Genomic DNA, 20,365 nt, shown 5'->3' on the forward strand with positions numbered 1-20,365 from the left:
AAAAAGAACTGACCAAATGTTTGAACTTCACTGATTGATATTTTGACTTCAGATCCTTTAAAATCGATTGGATAATGTACCTATAAAACATATAGCCGTGGGACTGCAAGTAAAGTTTCATGTAGTCTGTTTAACTGACATCCTATACATGTTCACGATGTCTTCACTTTTAATAGAGAAAACAGACTCCACGGAGTTAATGAACAATTTGGGCAAGACGAATGTGACGAATGTAATTAAAATGATGTCTTTACTGTTTTACTTGTGTTGACATGTTTCGCCAGATGTCTTGATTTCTCTTGTGCTCTTCGTTCATCCAGTTGTCCCTTTAAGTTTTTCCTCCGCAATGGAAACTGCTCATCCACCATCATCAGTAGCTGCTCTTTGATCTGGGGTGGAAAGTACGCATGCGTCCCTCATTGGGTTTACTGCACTGGCTCGACTAAGTTGGATGTGCGCTGTCTTCGGCAGATCCAAAATCCTATCATAAACTGTTGCAATGGAGAGAATTAAGAAAACCCAATCTGTCTTCTTCATGTGTCCTTTAATTATGACTGCAGTCTGTGCGCAAAGGTAAAACGGTCTAAATTTTTTTCTCATCGTTTGATATGAAATGCTGTGTCTGTGGTTTGTGCGAACATTTTAAACATTTGCATCACATAATGTTGCATTCCCTTTTTTATTGTAGTTCAAGAGACCCCAGTAATATGCCAGTAGTGAAAGAAACGGTGGACAGATTGATGAAAGGATACGACATTCGGTTGAGGCCAGATTTTGGAGGTAAGGCTATTGAATTTAATATTTAGTCATTTATGACGTGCAGTACATGCACAATGACTTGTGGAGATCTCGTTAATTCATCCTCGATGTTAGAAAAGCACGCATATTAATCTGTTAGTGAGACAAACTGATGCATGTTTATTTAACGCTGTGTTTGACCATGTCATTTTTACCAGCGTATTTCACAATATCTATGTTAAGGGTGTCTAACTTCGTGATCGATTCAATTTGCAGTACAACTTTGGTGGCATCACGACAATAATTCAAACTGAATATCAGTTTCATTTCCATTTTTTTACTTGATCACGAAGAAGTCAGTAGGATAATTATTCAGTCTCCAGTGATGTTGTACCTGGTGTGTGTGTGTGTGTGTGTGTGTACATATATATATATATATATATATATATATATATATATGATATCAGCTCTGTACTGGATATTTTAGTTTATTTGTGTACATGTCTGGTGAAGCAGCGAGTCTAAAATATTTAACCACTCGGTGCGCAATGACACGTGCGTGAGGGGTGTTGGTATTAACCAAATTCTAATGACATAATTGAGCATGTGATCTACATAATATTAGCAAAACAGCGCTACGTGCATCTGTTTGTAGCAAACCGCTGCTTTGGCGCTGCTACACACGCAATAAGAAATTGCTTAATTTTTATCACATCGTCTCTCTCCATTTTTAGGGGCTCCGGTAGCGGTGGGAATGAATATAGACATAGCCAGCATTGACATGGTATCCGAAGTAAACATGGTACGTAGAACTGACTGGTTTCCTAAAAATGAATGTTGTGTGTCCTTAAAGTTATCCAAGGGGACGAAATCCGTTTTTCTACCCTTTATGTCCAAATGACTTAATTGACAAAACGTTTCCCAAAAGTCTGCACTGAAACTTGTAGCACGACCCTGTACCTTATTAATGTTCATGGTGCCATACATGATGATTTTGCAAAATTGAAGAAGTTCATTGGCATGCTTGTGCTGTTAGTTACTGCACTCCGCTCTGCATTTCGCAACCATAGTGTTGGCTGCATTTGAATTCAAAACACACGCACACTGGCGCACTCATACGCACACCCTCACGCATACCGCATGTCTCTGACTGTTTTTTCAGTCGAGCATCCTTAGTATGATACACAATTGACGACATAGCCCATCGTCTGAATACGAAAATGAGGAGACGGGCTGCTTTTCTTTTCTCCAAATCTAGTTCAAGGTGATCGTTCCATTCTCAAGGAGAACGATTTCACATGGCATTCGTGAACCTCAAACGAATCACGTTATTATTTTTTTTTTGAGATGCGAAAGGCACCTGTTCATGCACATGACCCTGAAAACAGCTCACATGTAATTCTCGGAGATACACCTGTTCAAATGCAGAACTATCGCACATTATTTGTAAGCACCGTAAGAGGTGCAGAGAAGTTCCCCTCATACAATAGCACCCCCTTTTGGAAAATAAGCGTAGTGATTCTGATCATACTGAATCTGTGCAGAAAAGAAATGAAAGATTCATGACATACTGACTCCGTCTTCATACCCTTCATAGGGTTTGAGTTATTTTCAAATAAATCTTTACCAGTATTTTTTATTTCTCTTTCTAAATTGCTCTAGATGTTGACAAATTACTATGGTGGTTACTGAAATTTTGGGAAAGTGCATGCAAGTCATGCAAGCCGCTTGACTGGAATCAGTTGACAGGTTTGGGTTTGAGGCAGCGAGTTATTTTTTTAACCTTTATTTATTTATTTATTTACCTAAGAAGCAAAATGTGATTTTAAGTAATAAGATTATGGGAATTTGGTTAGTCTGCCACGTCGGTTTTCACTGATGAGTGATGAGGCTTTGGTTGTTTTGAGCAGGTTGACCGCATTGCATGCCATGGACTCCCAGGGTTTGATTTATCAGGATTTGAACTTTGGAACCTTGTATGCGCTCAAATGGAAGAAATATTGCTTTATATGGAACTCATAACCAAACAGAGGATTCACAGTGAACAGATACTGACGTCATGCAACTCCCTGTAGCTATTTGAACATCCTTCTCTGTCATTTCATGGAAAATGTCTCCTGCCTCAAAATAACCATACTTTGAGTAAAAGAGCTGCATTTTGCAGAACATTGGATTCTCTCTGACATGATACTGATGGCAGGCATGCTGTTAAATATATTATTTTATTGATATCTTAGTGATTTTTGGCTTTCTCGAGATCTCCAACCACAATGTCGGTGCTTGTTACAAGTAAGTATCGCTGTTTTATTACATTGGGCACCCTGACAAAATGGTTCCAAGAACTTCTGTTATTATCTGGTCAGGACATTTTCTTCCCTTGTTTGTTTGTTTCATTGTTTTTATTTCCTGGTTTTGCAGTTCTGACCTAGGAATGGGGCGTGACTGAGACCCAAAATGTAAATTGACCCATTAGTATGGAAATTTAGAGGAAATCAAATCAGGGATGAGACTTTTTAACAGTCGCTTCAGTAAAATTCAGTGTTTCCTTAGCGTCTCAGCATCCAATACAACTGAGCTGCCCCCCCCCCCCCCCCATACCAACTCCCTCTCATGATGCCTCCTTTTGCCCATATCACATGAACTCATTAATCCACTGCAGACAGCAGGAGATCCTCCTAATTAAGCGAAGAACAAACGCCTCAGGTGTGGACAACACCCTTAGCTCTGTTCACGCTGATCGGTTCTCTGGCGTTGTCCTGAAGTGTGGAAGCCGCGGAGTCACGGAAACAAACCTTCGTGTTGTTTCACTTAGACCCGAAGTCGCCATCGAAGTCCAAAGGTCAGCTGTGTTGTTGGGCAATGCAAATTCCTAGGTCAGCATGTGTTAGATGTGGTATTCTGTCTTGACATTAAAATCAAAAGCTATTTTTGGCAACAGAACGCAAGTGAAGGCAAGTGCGGGCCATGCTTTCTGGCTCTGTCAGTCTCCGATGACTCATAGGACTGGAGGAAAATGGAAACATTATACAAATGGGATATTATGATATTATAATTGATCTCCCTCTGCTTCTCACTCTTGTTCTGTTTTTACTTCACATGCATTTAGAGCTACTAATGGAATGGAGATTCAATTTCCTTTCTTCAGTTTGTTAGTTCATACATAAATTATATGCTATATGTCTTTAATTAGGGAGAAATACTCATTGTTTGCTGAGACAGAGAATGTGCCGAACAGCGTTCTCTGAAAACGTAATTAGTTGCTTTTAAATGAAAAGATTCAAACTGACTTGTGGTGGCTCATGGGCTAAATAATTAGCAGGGCGGAAACATTGCCTTTATAATGATCATTATCTAGATGAGCATTAATTCCTTATGTGAATAAGAGTCGTACTTGCCCAATGATAGCTTACAAACACATAGAAGGAGTCTGAGCCACTGGTAGATTAGATTAGATGTGTATGTTGTGTAGGCTGTCTGTGTTGGTGTCGGGAACTCAGTGGGCGATTTGTAAATATTTAACAAGCTTAGTGGTGGTACGGAGGGTAGGGTGGATGTCATGCGCCCCACCCTCTGCTGAGGAGGGTTGGGGGGGGGCATGCACTCCAGGAGAAACAGTGAGTTTTAAGGAATTTTGCGCTACTGTAGCTGTCACAAAATTCCTTCGGTGCCTTGCAATAGTGTGACGAAGAAGGAATGACCATTAAAATTGCACATAGTTGCGTGAATATACGCTGAGGTAAACATGTTGTAGCCATGACAAAGCAATGGAAGCTAAAAGTTGTTTAGCAAAACTTGCTAGGTAGGTTATTGACTCATGATTTCTCTCATGGTTTCTTTAATGGATGGTCATACAAGGATCTTTTTGAGAGCCTACATGCTGGATTTTTTTTTCTATTAGTGTCATTTGTTTTTGCTTTCAGTATTGGTTAAAATAATAGGTGCTAGTGAATTTCTCACTTGTCTTCTTCAGGGGGGGGGGGGAGAAAACTAAGATTGACCAGTCTCTCTCGTTCTGATGCTGCATTAACTGTTGCTTTCCCTGACAACCAAGCCACATTTCATTCTGAAGCAGAGGCATACAAGCGTTTTTGACCCTCCTCCACATTCTCCTCTCATCTGCAGTGTCAACCGCAGCACAGAGGCGATAATGCAGGAAAACCTCTCACAGTTTTACTCCAAAAATCAAGGAGATGCAATATCCTTGTGTGCCCTCAAGTACCTAACACAAAAGGGATGTGGACCAACAGGAGGGATGCATTTGTTTTGTTCTGGGTTTTCTGTTTGTTTGTTTGTTTGTTTGTTTGTATTTGTGAAGGACCACCCCCACCACCTCCATCATCATCCCTCTTCAAATTGACCTCCTCTGGAACTGTAAATCATATTCATGTTGTTTGAGAGTTCTTTATCTCACCCATTTGGCGCAATTCTGTATAACAATCCCTGCGTTATTTTTACCTACAGTTGCTATGACAATGGCTATCTTTTTTTGGAAAACATGATCTGGTTGTGAGGTTAAGATATCGTAATTGTTTTTGACTCTGTGGATACATATTCCTACTTGGATGATGGAAACTTCAGTAAGAGCCAAAACAACAGTGAAAGAAAATGGTGGTTAATTGAAATATAGATATTTTAGCCAGTAATGTATCATACGACACGTAGATGCATGCCAAATCATATTTTATAATTTTATGTACTCTTTGCTCTATTTTCAATGTTGAAACAACAGGAAGGTTTAGAACGTAACTCTTTAAACTGTTAACGTAGCGCTGTTGCGCTTGAAAAGCTGGTAGCCTTTTTTTTTCTTCCAGTTGTGCTTCAATTGTGCTTAAGTAGCTGAAAAAAAAAAATCCCACTGGGATTAGAAGCAAAACGCTCATGACTACAGCACCCAAGGGGAAGACCGGGCGCTCTTCTGACCATCTCCCCGATGACCTCGACTGTTTAGAGGCATGTACTTAACCAGTCATTCGGACAGTTACCCTGTCACACCAGATTAATGAGCGCTGCTAGTTAAGTCACTCCAGCATTCTGCACATCAGGGGAGGCGCGTGTGTCGTTATGACTGTACCCTATGATACCACCACGAAGTCGCCAATTGCAACATTCAGTGATCAGTTTCTCCCATCCCTACCATTTATATAAGGAGAGATCAGAATGAATAAACGAATGTACTTTCTATTCTTATATACATATATACATATATATATATGTGTGTGTGTGTATATATATATATATATATATATATATATATATATATATATATATACATACATACATAAATATTTTGACCTCGAATGGAGCACTGTCAAATTCACGTGCAACCATCTTCACAGTGTTTGGTTTCTGACAGATTTAATGACGAGATCTGGGCAGCCCCTGAATGTCAGTTGTCTCTGGGAAAGCGTCTACAAATTATGACTTGTCATTCTGTCACAGTCTCAATATGATTCATTGATCCAGCGTGCTGGCATTCAACACTGCATTTGGTGTACAGTAAGCCGTAAAACGTGCCTGGAAAAAAAAAATATCAAGGGGTAATACTACCAATATAAAATACTGTAAACGTGAAAAAAAAAAAAATTGTAAACAAAATTTGCAAAACATGGCTGAACTCTTTGTACTACCTTTTTAATAAATATTTAATATTACGCTTTATAACATGGCTCTTATTAAAATTGTATAGAGTTTTCAAATAGCAGTCAAGCAAGTCAAGTATTATTAATTTGTGCACATATAACATACACACTAGATTTCAAGAATAATGTATCACCTGCTCTACTTTGGTCAACCAGAGATGCTGTCTCCGTATGTCCCTCTCTTCTATATGACTATCACTAATGTAAGGAAAAAAAAGAGAAACGGGAGAAGAATGTATTTATTTGAATTTTTTGAGCTTTGCAGAAGCTTAGTGTTTTAATATCTGTTTGAAATCCGTTGATGTCAAAGGAGAGTAAACAGAGTCTAAAGAGGCATCTGCTACCATCTGTGGCCATAGTAATTATGTTCACATTTTGCACCAAAGCCAGGAGGCAAGTTCCAGGCCCAGGTGTTCCCTGTTCTGTAGCTTGGCATCTGCACTCAGCTTCCTTCCCAAAATGGAACAATGTTTATCTATGTTAATCTGTATCTTTATTGTGGTATTTTTCTACGAATCGGTGATACAGCGTACCAGTAGCTCGTTCTCTCTGCTCTCTCTGAAATGTCGTGGAAGAAAAATGAGCAAACAGAACGAGAATAGTAAAAATCAGCCGTAGATTATCAGTACAAATTCAGATTACAGAGGGACGTATGTGTGGAACCTGTAATTTAGATATTGTGCCGATACTTCTGTGAATATTTTAAAAAACAGTTTAAGAAAAAAAATCTGTTTACGACTTTTCAACTCGCGTAAGCTTTTAAGGATGAATGGATGCCCATTGGTTTTACATTGAATTTGACTTTTGATGCATTCTGTGGGATGGGATTTTCTGTGTCCTTGAGAGCAGCGGAACATGATCCTGAGTGTGAGGTTGCTGGAATGACTATGTGGCCTGAGGCGTTTGCTGGTACTCCAGAGGGAAACTGTAGGTGGGATGTCCTCTGGAATTTCGTGATGAGGGCATGTGATCTGTGAAACGTCTGAAACGTGGATTTCGATTTTGCTCTCTCTCACCCGATGTGTTTTCATAGACTAAAAGTGTCGGAAGAATATCAGTAGTTTTTTTTTTTGGTGTGCGTGTTGTGTTTATCAATAGTGTTTTTACATCATTCATTCTGACGCGTGAAAAGTGGGAAGAATCCACTGCAGTGATGTTGTGATTCCTGGGTGTGTTTTGGACAGGGACTTTGTGTCTCTGTGTGTATGCATAAATGCATATGTGTGTGTGTGTGTGTGTGTGTGTGTGTGTGTGCGTGCATGTGTGCGTGCATGCATGTGTGCATGCGTGAGTGTGTGCGCGTGTGCGTGTGTTACACCGGCTTGTTCATGCAGAAGTTAATGTGAATGAGACTGAATACGCAAACATGCAAGACACTGAGAGACTCAGCAGGAGTTTTTTTTTTTTTTTCCGAGTGGTTTGTAAAAGGAAGGGAGGCATTGTTCTCTTATGCCCAAGAGTGACTTTATCAAGTACAGGAGGATATTTTTGGCAGGAGACGGTAGCTGGTTTTAAGAGTTCTCTTTCAGGTCACTGCTGTAGAAGTTACAAGCGGAATATGCGCCCTGAGCATTTGCCTCCATCATGCCTTACTCCAGCAGAAACTATCTCACTTAAAACCAAGCATATCATTAAACACCGAGCCTTGAACCGAATACTGTTTGCAACTGATCTATACTAATCAGCTATATCATTTTCATAATTAAGTACTGTTTGCCAGTGATCTATAGGCCAGATATGTTCATCATCATAATGCGTTTTTCTCTCTTTTTTTTTTTTTCTTTCCTAGGATTACACATTGACAATGTATTTCCAGCAAGCTTGGCGAGACAAACGTCTCTCGTACTCTGAGATTCCTCTGAATCTCACTCTGGATAACCGCGTGGCTGACCAGCTCTGGGTGCCCGATACCTATTTCCTGAACGATAAGAAGTCCTTTGTGCATGGCGTCACGGTCAAGAACCGAATGATCCGCCTGCATCCCGATGGAACTGTGCTGTATGGATTAAGGTACATCATTCATCATCTTCATTTCTCTTTATCAACCAGTCAACGCCTGTGATCAGTTTTCTCTTCTAAACAGTGATCCCACGTTCCTAACTGGTTGGGATCGTTTTTTTCTAGGCACATGGAACATCGGGGTTTTTTTTTTTTTGCGGGTTTTTTTTTTTTTCTTTCGTCGTTGTTGTTGTTTCAGAGCCTGTTTCTCTCTCTCTCTCTCTCTCTCTCTCTCTGTTGATGTATTATATCTATACAAATGACTCCACATCACTGTCTATATTTGGGGTTGGGGGGAGAGGGGGGGGGGGAGATTATTGTTGCTAATTCCATTTCAGAATATTGCAGCATTCTTTTCCTCTCCCTGACAGCCTTTCCTTATCTGAACAGTGCTTTAAAAATTTAAGAGTCTGCAGTGCAGCAGATAATTCATAGTTGTTATGCTACAAAAAAAAAAAATCAATAAATGTAATTTATAACGCTTTATTATGTAAGTACCCAATTACATAAGCTAACACATAATTTTTTTTTTTTTTTTTACATAACAACAAAAAAGAAACAAAAAAAGTGTCTGAACAGGGAGGTGTATCAGAAGTGACACTAAAGCCCTAACGAGCAGAGCCTTGGGTGGTTGATTTCAGTATTTTTGCAAACTGGACACAACAGTTGAATTGCTGTCAGTGTCAACATGACCAAAAAAGTCTCAGGTCAAATATTCAAACTCAGATTGAGTCGACCGTTTGGTGATGGGTCTGTTGGCGCAGCACTGTGCGTTTTCTGAAGTGGAAGGTTTTTAGTGAGAGCTTGCAAAGGGGAAGCTGTTTCGTGAGTGGTGGAGAGTGTGGGGGAGTGGAAATTGTTGTAAGGGTATGGGGTAGCAGTATTGGAAGGGCAGCTGTTGTCTATATTCTTTGGATGTACTGAATCCTAAGCCTGCCAAAGCCAAGGCTTCAATTACCAGGAGGAGCAGAAAATTACAACAGTGCTCCCAACTGTCAGTTAGAACAGAGTTGGACTATCAGGGAAAAGCAGACGGATCTCTGAATACCCAGTTCCTAAAATGCCTCAGCCAATAACGTGGCCAGCTCGCAGCAGGTGAGAGTGCACAAGCCAAGGCATGTGCGGGATGAAAATCGTATTTAAAATGCAGTGCCACTTTTTCCCCCTCTATGTAATTTTTCCGTTGACTCTGCCATTTTAGATGACTCCTCCGTGCATATTTTCTTGCTTTAAATATTAGTGTCTTTAGCGCAGCAGAAAATGCAAAATGTACAGGTCATTGGCAGAATATTATGAAGGGAATGTTCTTAAGACTCACACACACACGCACACACTCACACACACACACACACACGCATATATATTTTAATATTTTGAAGGGAATGTTCTTAAAACATATATATATATATATATATATATATGTGTGTGTGTGTGTGTGTGTGCACACTCACGCACGCACACATATATACGTACATATATTTAGCAGGTGCAAACAAGCAGCTATTTATGGCCATCACATTTTGTTCTGTGTAATAACACATTCTTGTGCTGTTAAGGAGACCATCTTCTTTTGTCAAGGCAGGAGAATGCCAGTGCGGTTTTCAAAACATTAAGTGTATGACAGGCATCGCCAAGAGGGGAAAAGCTGCTGAGTGGAGGGGAAGAGAACTCAATACATCGCTTTCCTCTCCTCCTTCTCTTTTATCGTCAATTCTGTCAGTGGGGGCTTAGCCGCACCGTCATGTGGTACAGAACTGGCATTAGAATCAATAATGCATCCTTATTTTTTGTTGTGTCAGCTTTATTTGATTGGGATTTTAAGTTGACAAAAACAGTACCTGACATTATGAATAGAACGGTTTTATGGATGGAATACAGAGTTACTGCGACCTTGTAAAATAACCCAACCTTACCGTTTTTTTTCACTGAGAGTTTTGGCAGCGCCTGACTGAAAAACAAAGTCTTTTGTCCAAAATTGCAAATCAGTCCTGTTATATATATATATATATTTTTTTTTTTCGTGCTAGAGTCCACATTTGAGTGTGAAAGCACGACCTTGCACCTGAATTTTCACCATGAGAGCCTTTACAGACTTGTCAAAGCTCTACGATTCTTTCGGCTTGTGTTTTTATGTTTGACCGTACAATAATTTATACACGGTGACTTTCTTTTTCATTAGCCGTCGGTAATTTAATGTAGCTTTTTATTTGCTGAAAGGTTTGCGTGTTTTGCGGAGTGCTTTTGCAGGGTTGTGCTTCAGTAAGCTCTCTTGCTCTCCATCATAATGTAATTGAGTCATGGGCCCTGTGTGGTGTTTTTCAACACAAGGCTCTGTAAACAAGGTCATATGGAGTAAAGGTGCACTGCTTACCTTAGGGCGCGCACCCAAACCTCAGATGAACTGTTTTTCGGAGCACCAAAAAAAAAACAGAAATTGCATCGCCGCTGAGACGCCCCATTACTTTTTTTTTGGAAATGAAATGGAAAACTGAGTACGTTGGAATCTCATAGAGCTTAAGATGGTAAGACCAGAGGAAGAGCAAATAGGCAGCTGTAGGAGTGGCAGGGCTAGACGTGTGGCAGGCTGACAGTAATGGAAAGTAAACAGGGCTAAGTTTCATTCCTCTGCTTCTCCTCAAGCTGATAGAAATCAGCCAATAAGAGGCAGGTCTTGACTGAGTGTGATTGAGGAATAGGTGCAGAGCAGCATGAAGGAAACGCTACAGCTCTCGCAGTGCACCAGCGGCCCACTCACTGGGAATCATTTTCCTCTCTCCTCTCCTCTCCTCTCCTCTCCTCTCCTCTCCTCTCCTCTGCTCTCCTCTCCTCTCCTCTCCTCTCCTCTGCTTGTCTCTCTGGCTACTGTTTTTTTTTTTTTCTGTAGAAAGCCCTCTGTCATTCACGCGTTCCCATGAAGGTAACCGAACGATTCCGAAAGCTATCCCTTCAGAAAAAAAAAAAAGAAAGAAAAAAAAACAGCAAGACTTTGGCTGATGATGTAGAGATCTATAAATAGGCTGTTATTTTTACCACTGCCATCTTGGCCTAATTTCCTCATTTCCCTTGTGCTTCCTGTAGAAGTGTGATTATTGAATGGTGGATTAGAAGCTGCCGGAGTGACTGGTGTTTTTAGCAGGGGTGATTTATGGTGAGAAAGGGGTAAACTAGGACAAGGAGCACACCATTGTCTATATCCCGTGGTTCTGTAGACCCACAAAACTGGCTATTATGTAAGGGCCCAGTGTAAGAGCATGTTTTAATGTCTCTGAAAAAAAAAAGAGAGAGAAAAAAAAAAAAAAACTGAACTCAACACTGAGTACCGGTGGGTGCTGGATATTTTATGTGAGAGGATTTCAAATTAACTTGTGTCCTTAATTATTAAAGATAAGAGGTCCTCAAGATGAATTTGGAGCGAACATAGTAAAGTTCAGGAAAGCCTATTAAATTTCGAATTTGAAATTCTTTTTTTTTTTTTTTTTTTTTTTTAATTTTGTCAAAATGTCATTAGCATCGAACTTGGCCTGATTCAAAAGTAAGATTGTTTTACTTTGCGTAATTAGCTCCAGTTTCTTTGTCAACTCAGGATGATGAGTGGACAGAGTGCACAGATACAGACAATATTTAAGCTTTCATTAAAAAAAAACCAAAAAAAAAACCACTGTGGCAGTTTTATTTGATGATGAACTGTTAAATTTAGGGAGCATCCTTATATTTTACAGATGGAAGTTATCGCGGGGTCATTTTAGCTTCAGATTCGCTTTGAACAGAAATTGATCGGCTATAGTTATCTAGCCGTCTCCTCACGCAGTTTGTTATACCGAAGGTCTTTTTTTTATGTCAGGATTTATCATTTCGGTCATGTATAACTAAATTTAAGGGTAGTGTTCAAACAAGGGCTGTACCACCTCTGTGTAAGGGGGGGGGGGGACCTCCTGTCCTTGGTGTCCTTGAAATCCCTCTGTAATACAACACAGTCTTGTTTTACTTATTCTCAGGATCACCACCACTGCAGCCTGTATGATGGACCTGAGGCGTTACCCTCTGGACGAACAGAACTGCACCTTGGAAATAGAGAGCTGTGAGTACACACGTCCACGCGACGTTTTTCTGATCGGCCGATCAGACAGACCGAACCCCAACCTCCACCCAAAAAACCCAACAGTATCCAAAATCCTTTCCCACCTCACATACATCTGATCCTCAGAAAGGTGCTGATAGTTGCCTCTCCTTTTCTTTAAGACTCTGTCTAAAACCATGGCTAATAGCAATCATAAATTAGACAATTAAGGTCTTAACAAAAGCCAGCGTCTTCCTCTTTATCAAGATGAATAGGCTTTTTTTTTTTAACATATTTTCGCCATTATTGTGTGTAATTGTGTGTAACACAGTATTTCTTGTCATAAAAAATGAAAGACATGGGAGAGGAATGAGTGGTCTTCTCAGTGTTTTATCTCCGTCCCTGGAGTCATGGATTAGAGAGAGCTGTGATGCAGTGCTGAGGCGCAGTCTGGCTCCGTTTGATCACTGCGTTGCCAGAAGCGTTAAGCAGCACAAAAACAGTACGGGTCAGACCCAGCTTCCTTTTGCTCTTATCCCATTGTGCTGTATTTTCTCTCTCTCTCTCTCTCTCTCTCTCTCTCTCTTTCTTTCTCTCTCTCTCTCGTTCTCTCTCTTTCTCTCTCTCTCTCTGTCTCTTTCTCTCTCTCTGTATCTTTCTCTCTCTCTCTTACCTTCATGTTTCCCTTTTTCTACCTCTCTTTACTCCCCTGTACTTTGTCTCCATTTTTTCCATCTATGCTTATTCCTATACTCTCCCTCTCCATTTCTCTCTCGTTCTGTCTCCCACTCATTCTCTCTCTCTCTCTCTCTCTCTCTCTCGCTCTCTCTCTCTTCTTCAGCTTTTATTTCTCCATCCTTCCCCCTCTCTCTAACTCTCCTCTCTCTCTACCTCTCCCTTTTACACACAAACATGCTGTACACAGCCCAACTGCATTTTTTTTTGTTTATTTGTATCAGGGTATCTGTATATTCATACAAATGTACAAGGACAGTCTTTAATGTCCCACAGCTGAAGTGGATCACTGAAGCTGATGCTACTTCATGGAGACTAATGAGGCATGAGCTAAGCCTTGCTTTTTTTTTTTTTTTTTTTTTGCCTTGATAAACTTGATTCTTGATACATTTTTAATTGACACGATTCAGAAAGCAATGGATTCAGAGCACAGCAAAGCATAATCTCTCCACTTCAGTCGATTTTCTCTGATGTTAAATTCAGTATGCGTTTTTTTTTCTCCTCCTCCTTTACCTCCTCCCCCTCCTCCACCCCCCCCCCCCCCCCCCCCCCCCCCCCCCACCCCACCCCGAAGATTCTAATACACGCACTTCTCTCAGGTCTCCTGTACCGCTCACCTCTCAGGCTAACTAAATAGACGTGATCTGTTGACATAGATCGGGGGGCTAGTTTGGGCGAAGTCAGCCTCAATGGCACGGAGATAATGGATTTAATGGAATCTGAATGACCAGTCTCACACAGCCCAAACAGCAGCCAGCCTCCTCCAGAGCCCGCACTCATCTCCTCTGCTGTTATCAGTCTAAAAGCCCTTGCAGACAGCAGGAGGATGAACAAAACAAGACATGATGTAGTGTCACTTGGGCAAAACTCTCTAACACACACTGCATGATCTCTGTGAGACTACAGTTTCAAGTACTTTGCACTGTCATCTCTGTGTTGTATTGCTAGCTTCAGACACACACACACACACACACACACACACACACACACACTCACGTAACATAAAGAAAAAATTGTCTAACTGTATAGTTCATGATCAAATCTTTGTAAGAGTGCTAATTTAACGGTATGACCTCAGTGGTCAAAGCTGCATGTACCTGGTTGGTAAGTCACACAGAGATAACTGGCTTTAATATGGAGAAATCAGAAGCTCATCTTTAATTATTCATAACACTAAATAGGTCACTGGTTCTCATTATAAGTCGCAAGCAGACAAACTGGTACAGACAAAATGGGATCCTCTGTGATGCTGGAACGGAAGAAAACACAATCCAGCAAAAAACACTCCCCAAACTCCCCTGAGTGGTTGTGAATGTGTTTTGTAATGCCGTATCATCGCTGCATTATTTGATTAGGGCATTAGCTGTTACATCTAAATTGGTTTTTGATATCAATATCTGTTATATAACACTCCGGTTTTAATGGTCTATTAGCATGTGTGAGTCTGCTTTCCCAAACTGCACTCTGTAGTAACGTATGTCTCTGTCCCTTCCCGTAGACGGCTACACCACAGACGATATTGAATTTTACTGGCGAGGTGGAGATGGAGCTGTATCTGGAGTGGAAAGGATAGAACTGCCTCAGTTCTCCATCGTAGACTACAAGCTCATCTCCAAGAACGTAGTTTTCTCCACAGGTACGGTTTTTTGATTTTAGTTTTTTAGCTCCATTTTTTTTGGACTTTTGTCACCATCATACAGGCTGCGCCATCACATCCAGAAAAGCGGTTACATGTTGATTGGTCCTGGCTGCTTCACTGCAAAGTAGAAGCGAGACTGTCCGGCAGTGCGTTTTGTAACTCTCTGACAACTGCACTTCAATGACCTCGCGTTTAACCTTCAAGCAATACCGATGAGTAATTCAGTGAATAACCGCACTTAATTTGTGTTTCCTGCTTGTGTTATTATCATTGCTGGATCTGCCTTTCAGGAACGGATTGGAGTCATACAGAGTAGAATGAGATGTTAAGAATGCCTTGTGTCCACCGTGTGTGAAGTTTTGTCCATCTGCGAGCCTTTTTCTAAAACTGCAACTGCTAATGTTAGTCTGCCCTTTATATAAACAGGTTCCTACCCCCGTTTGTCCCTGAGCTTCAAGCTGAAGAGGAACATTGGCTACTTCATCTTGCAGACCTACATGCCGTCCATCTTGATCACCATCCTTTCATGGGTTTCCTTCTGGATCAATTACGATGCCTCTGCCGCCCGTGTGGCTTTAGGTGGGCTTTTTTTGACAGCGTGGCATATGTGTACTGTCTGGGTTAGGCATCCTCCGTCATCCCATTAGACTAGCACCTCACATACAGATAGTTGTGTAATTAAGGCTTTTTGACAGTTAATCTGTCTTTTTAGAACTCAATTGTGTTATGCCTTTCGACTTCATAGTGTGGGTGTGAAAATTGTTCGAATCCAATGAAGATGCAGTGCTGGCTGTGTTTTCCCTCTGAGGCAGTAGCTCTACCCTGCTTGCTCTAAATCTTATTAAGGGTTTTGATGTATCGCTGTTGATTTAGCTGACAAACGTTTCCCTGGATGGTCATCACTGATATGTTTTCTGTCTAATAGGACCATGTCCCTGCCACATTGACAAAACGGTTTCACTGGCTCTTATAAGGGGAAGGGAAATAAAATAGGTGACTGATGATTCGAAGACTCGGGCTTTTAGCATTTGCTGTGCTTGTCAGAATCAATCTGTCTGTGGTAGAAAGCATGTGATGCTTGGACAGAAAGCTCCAGCGTCCTGCTATTGTTTAGACAGTGTAACAGAAGCCGTACTGGAAACCAAAGTATGAAAGAAAAAAACAAACAAAAACAAAACAAAACAAAACCAAAAAAACGGCGCGGTTGTGACTTAGATGAATAGAAGAGGGTGGCTGCAGTGAGCACAGTTAGGTTATTTATAATACGTGTGAATTTGACCAAATGCAGATTGTGCATGCAGATGACTAACAAATCAAACAAAATGAAAATGTCAAACAAAAAAAAAAAACAGAAAAGAAAGAAAAAAAAATAGCAGGTGAACTGTGCTGTGATTAATACAGGATGGTTGAGAGTAGAATACACATGGGTTTCTGTCATATACAGGATGTAGGCTATATACGAATATTTTCGTGAACCAAAATAAGAAAAGACAGAAAATGAAAAAAACTAGGCACTGCAGTGCTGTAATGCTGTGTTTTAGTGCGCTGTGTTCTTTTAATTTATCCATTCTCAGGCTTTTTATCTACTTCACTTGTCATTAACATGCTTTGAGCTGCTCTATACACAAAGTTCAAGATCTGTGACTAAATTTAACTAAGCAATCCATTGTAATTGTATGATTGGGCCAGGATGTTACATCATAAGATATGACCTGCACTTTTATATTATGGAGTAGACACTTTGGTTCCTGGCGTGCATAATGACTAACATTTTCAACAGCCGTGAAGCAGACAATTTGCATAATACATTTAACCATTTTCTTTGATCTTTAGGTATTACCACTGTGCTGACCATGACCACAATCAACACACATTTGCGAGAGACTTTACCCAAGATCCCCTATGTTAAGGCCATAGACATGTACCTGATGGGCTGCTTCGTTTTTGTGTTCCTGGCCCTGCTGGAGTACGCTTTTGTCAACTATATCTTCTTTGGGAGGGGCCCACAGCGACAGAAGAAGGCAGCAGAGAAAGCTGCCACCGCCAACAATGAGAAACTGAGGCCTGATCCTAACAAGGTACCGTCTGGGGGAAATGTCCGTGTGTCGGGTCGTGGTTCTGTTTGGTTGTTTTTACCTTAAGTGCTCCGTAGAGGTGTTGGTCAGCTCTCTGAGGCAATTTGTTGTGATTAATCCATGTTCTCCGAGGTTCAACGAGGTCCTCCTAGCGTCGATGCACCCTGGAAGTAAATTTTGCATTTTTTTTTTCCAGTGGCATAGGGTTATTCACCAACCACAAATCCAATCGATTTTTCCTCTTAAAAGATCATCATTAAGTATCGGATTCGAGCAGACTAGACAGTTGGCTGCGGTGAAAACAGCACCAATGACTTTGCCCTTCCTTTTTTACTCACAGGGCAAGTCATCTCTGAATACATGGCTGGCAATGTTTCAACTCCAAATCTCCTCATTATCTTATTGAGCTAAATAAGTTAGATGTGCCAAACCCTTTCTCTCTCAGTGTTGCAAGCTTCTATTTTCAAAGTAACAGTGATGATTTTGTATGCTTGCAGTGGTTGGTGGGAAATGTAGTTCAGAGAGACGATGCTCTGTATGCAAGAATGAAACAGAGGGAAATTGACGCGTATGACTCGATGTGGGATCCGATCTTTGCGGAGGATGCGGCATTAGGACTAGGCGAGCAAAGAATTAAGGTACTGAATACATGACTAAGAGTCATAACTAAAAAAAAAAAAAAAAAAATGTGAAGGATCTGCATCGATAACCAATCAGAAATAAATACACCCAAGCTGTTTTTTTATTTATGAATTTCTTTTGATTTTTTTTTTTAAATCAATGAAGCTAGCCATCACCATTCCCACCATTGTTTTCCTTCCTTTTTTGATTTAAAGTGTGCACCTCAAACGTTTTCCCGACGATCACGTCCACATGACTGCTGACTGATGAAGTTTTTCAGTGAATTTTTTTTTTTTTTTTTAAACGTATGTATGTATCTACTTATACTTAATTTATCAAGTAGGAGTACAGCATTAAACTGAATGGAGAGTTATTACATTGTAGCCAGAAAGAAGTAGCGTTTTGTAAGCAGAAGTAGAGTTTGTAGCTCTGTAAATTTATAGTAACTGTGATTTTGAGATGAGTTTGTAGTCAAGACGTCTTTTCTGATGTTTTTTTTTTTTTCTGGATTCTCATTTATGCAATGCTTCTTTGTATGTTGATTCTGAGTAACTGAGGGTTAAGAACAGATGACATAAGTAGGTAAGACCAGGTGTAGTAGAGCATGGGTGAAGTGTGATTGGTTGCTTTAGTGGGAGGGGGGGGGTTAATTTTAGGTTGGAAAATAAAGTAATGCACCCACAGTTTCCCCTCTCCTCCTGCCTCTTCCCGTCTTCCCCTGCCTTACCTTCATCTCTGCAAACTGATCGCTCATGTTGATCTGGATTTCTGCCTTTCATGTTCTTTTCCTTTTTATTTGCATTTATTTGCCTGATTATATATATGCAGACAGAATTTTAACCATGATATGGTTGAAATTCGGCACGAGCTAATAATAGCTAATAATTGTACACAAACATGCGTGTTTTTCATCTTGACTGTATATAGCCTGTTTATAAGCAATTATATTTTTATATATAATATTTATATGTATTATAGCAAGTCAACCATGGAGTCAACGTTAAAGTTTGTTATGGATAAAAATTGCCATGTAAACAAAGAGCAAGAGCGTTAAGGATATAGAAAAGTTGTATGCATTTTCTAAAGGAATGTATACATTTTGAGAGAAGGTTGCATGCACATAAAGAGGAGAATGATCTCCTTCTCTTTTCATTGGAAATCAGACCGTTCTGTCTCTTTTCTTTCCCCCGAAAGCAAAAGATCCGACAAACCACGCCATGTCTTTTCTTTTCCGCAGATGAATCCCGACGACATCCGGCTGACGACCGTAGAGATGAAAAATGAGATGGGACCGTCTGATCTGTCGCGGGGTCTGGGAGACCCCCGCAGCACCATGTTGGCCTATGACAGCTCCACCCTGCAGTATCGCCGGGCAGCCATGGCCAGGCAGAACTATGGCCACAGTGCCCTGGAACGTCACGCCACCCAGAAGAAAAGTCGACTCCGGAGACGGGCGTCCCAGCTCAAAGTCAACATCCCCGACCTGTCCGACGTTAACTCTATCGACAAATGGTCGAGGATGATCTTCCCCACGGTCTTTTCCTTCTTTAACGTAGTTTACTGGCTCTACTACGTCCATTAAGAAGATTAGGAGAGCGGACCGGAATACATAAAAAAAAAAAAAAAAAAAAAGGAAAACAGTGAACACCTCTTTTTTTCTGTTTTGGTTTTTTTTTTTTTCTTTTTTCTTTTTTTTTTTTTTTTTCTTTTGCTGATTTGTTTCATATTTGAGGAGGCAAGAGACCTGGAAGTTACACACAAAAAAAAGTCAGCGCTGATGCCTGTTGTTCTTGGAAAAATAACATAGTGACTGATTTACATATCAACGCAGGAAGAGAGAGACATAAAGGACAATGGGGCCTGTTCCAGAATTTCAGTATATCACGTATATTTGTTATTCGTAGCTTACTCTGTGGATCAAGTATTTATGCTTGTGTTTGCATATATTTTAAGGATTTGTTTTTTCCGTTAGTATATCTATTTACTTCGTAGCCAAGCTAACTGCATCCAGGAAAGCTTTATAGGTGATTTTGAAGGAGTCATCCTTGAAAGCCTATTTTCCTATAGTTGTACTGTATATCAAACATCTCTTTAAAAAAAAAAAAAAAAAAGCATGCTTTGGTTTGTTTTGATTTATATCTCAGTACCTGAGATGGAGCACAATGCATTTTAGTTTTACTAATTCAAATTCTTCTATTCTTTCAAATGAGTTTACCGGTCGCCATGCTGGACAATGTCTTAACCGAAAAATCAAACAGGGTAAACACGTGTCAGGTACTTTAATTTGTTGTTAATGGAACAGACACCAATGGGCTCACGGAGGGTTGTATTCCTGTTGACCCAAAGTCTGTTAGTGCTCCTGCAATGTTGGGGACTTTGAACTTGTTGAAAAAAAAAAAAAAAAACCAAACAAACAAAAAAAAACATGAGACTGGGGTCATGATGCCAATGGACATTAAGAAAACCCCCCATGGCAGGAGCGGACTGAAACGGACCATTACCCTGATGTGTTGGACAAAATATCCAATCTGGTTCTATCTAAAGTACCTAGGCCATCTAAATGCTAAACAATCCCCATTTCTACACTGTATTAACTTACATGATGAGAAGCTTCTGGAAGATGAACGGATACCATCAATCAAGAGTTTTAACACATTGGTTAAATGGACGTGGTGAGTTACCCTTCACAATGTAACACACTCATTATGAAATCATGAAAGATGCAATATAATTGTACTCCATAATCACTATCAATAGATTTAAGTTTAAAAATAATAGATGATGTTAATTCATGTGGAAAAAAAAGACACAATTTTGTAACTCAATAGTAATGATATCAGATGTTAGTGTTATGATTCATTAT

At 40.2% G+C, this 20,365-nt stretch overlaps 1 protein-coding gene across 1 annotated transcript; it reads left to right on the plus strand.

Moving 5' to 3' along the window:
- The first annotated feature begins 499 nt into the window (after positions 1-499).
- Positions 500-19,084, plus strand: gabrb2a (gamma-aminobutyric acid type A receptor subunit beta2a). Its single transcript, XM_030766890.1, has 10 exons — positions 500-573; positions 689-780; positions 1,473-1,540; positions 8,167-8,387; positions 12,371-12,453; positions 14,666-14,803; positions 15,233-15,385; positions 16,640-16,884; positions 17,379-17,519; positions 18,740-19,084. The coding sequence occupies exons 1-10, from the start codon at positions 500-502 to the stop codon at positions 19,082-19,084; spliced, it is 1,560 nt and encodes a 519-aa protein (XP_030622750.1).
- Positions 19,085-20,365: the final 1,281 nt, after the last annotated feature.

Source organism: Chanos chanos, chromosome 2 (assembly GCF_902362185.1).
Source record: "Chanos chanos chromosome 2, fChaCha1.1, whole genome shotgun sequence".
Classification (NCBI taxonomy): Eukaryota; Metazoa; Chordata; class Actinopteri; order Gonorynchiformes; family Chanidae; genus Chanos; species Chanos chanos.

What these genes read in the sequence shown, in the direction of transcription:
- gabrb2a (XM_030766890.1), top strand. Translation starts at nt 500, where the DNA reads ATGGAGAGAATTAAGAAAACCCAATCTGTCTTCTTCATGTGTCCTTTA. An exon ending in GTTGAGGCCAGATTTTGGAG is followed by an intron (nt 781 to 1,472) that starts GTAAGGCTATTG and finishes CTCCATTTTTAG; the next exon opens with GGGCTCCGGTAGCGGTGGGA. An exon ending in GAACGTAGTTTTCTCCACAG is followed by an intron (nt 14,804 to 15,232) that starts GTACGGTTTTTT and finishes TTATATAAACAG; the next exon opens with GTTCCTACCCCCGTTTGTCC.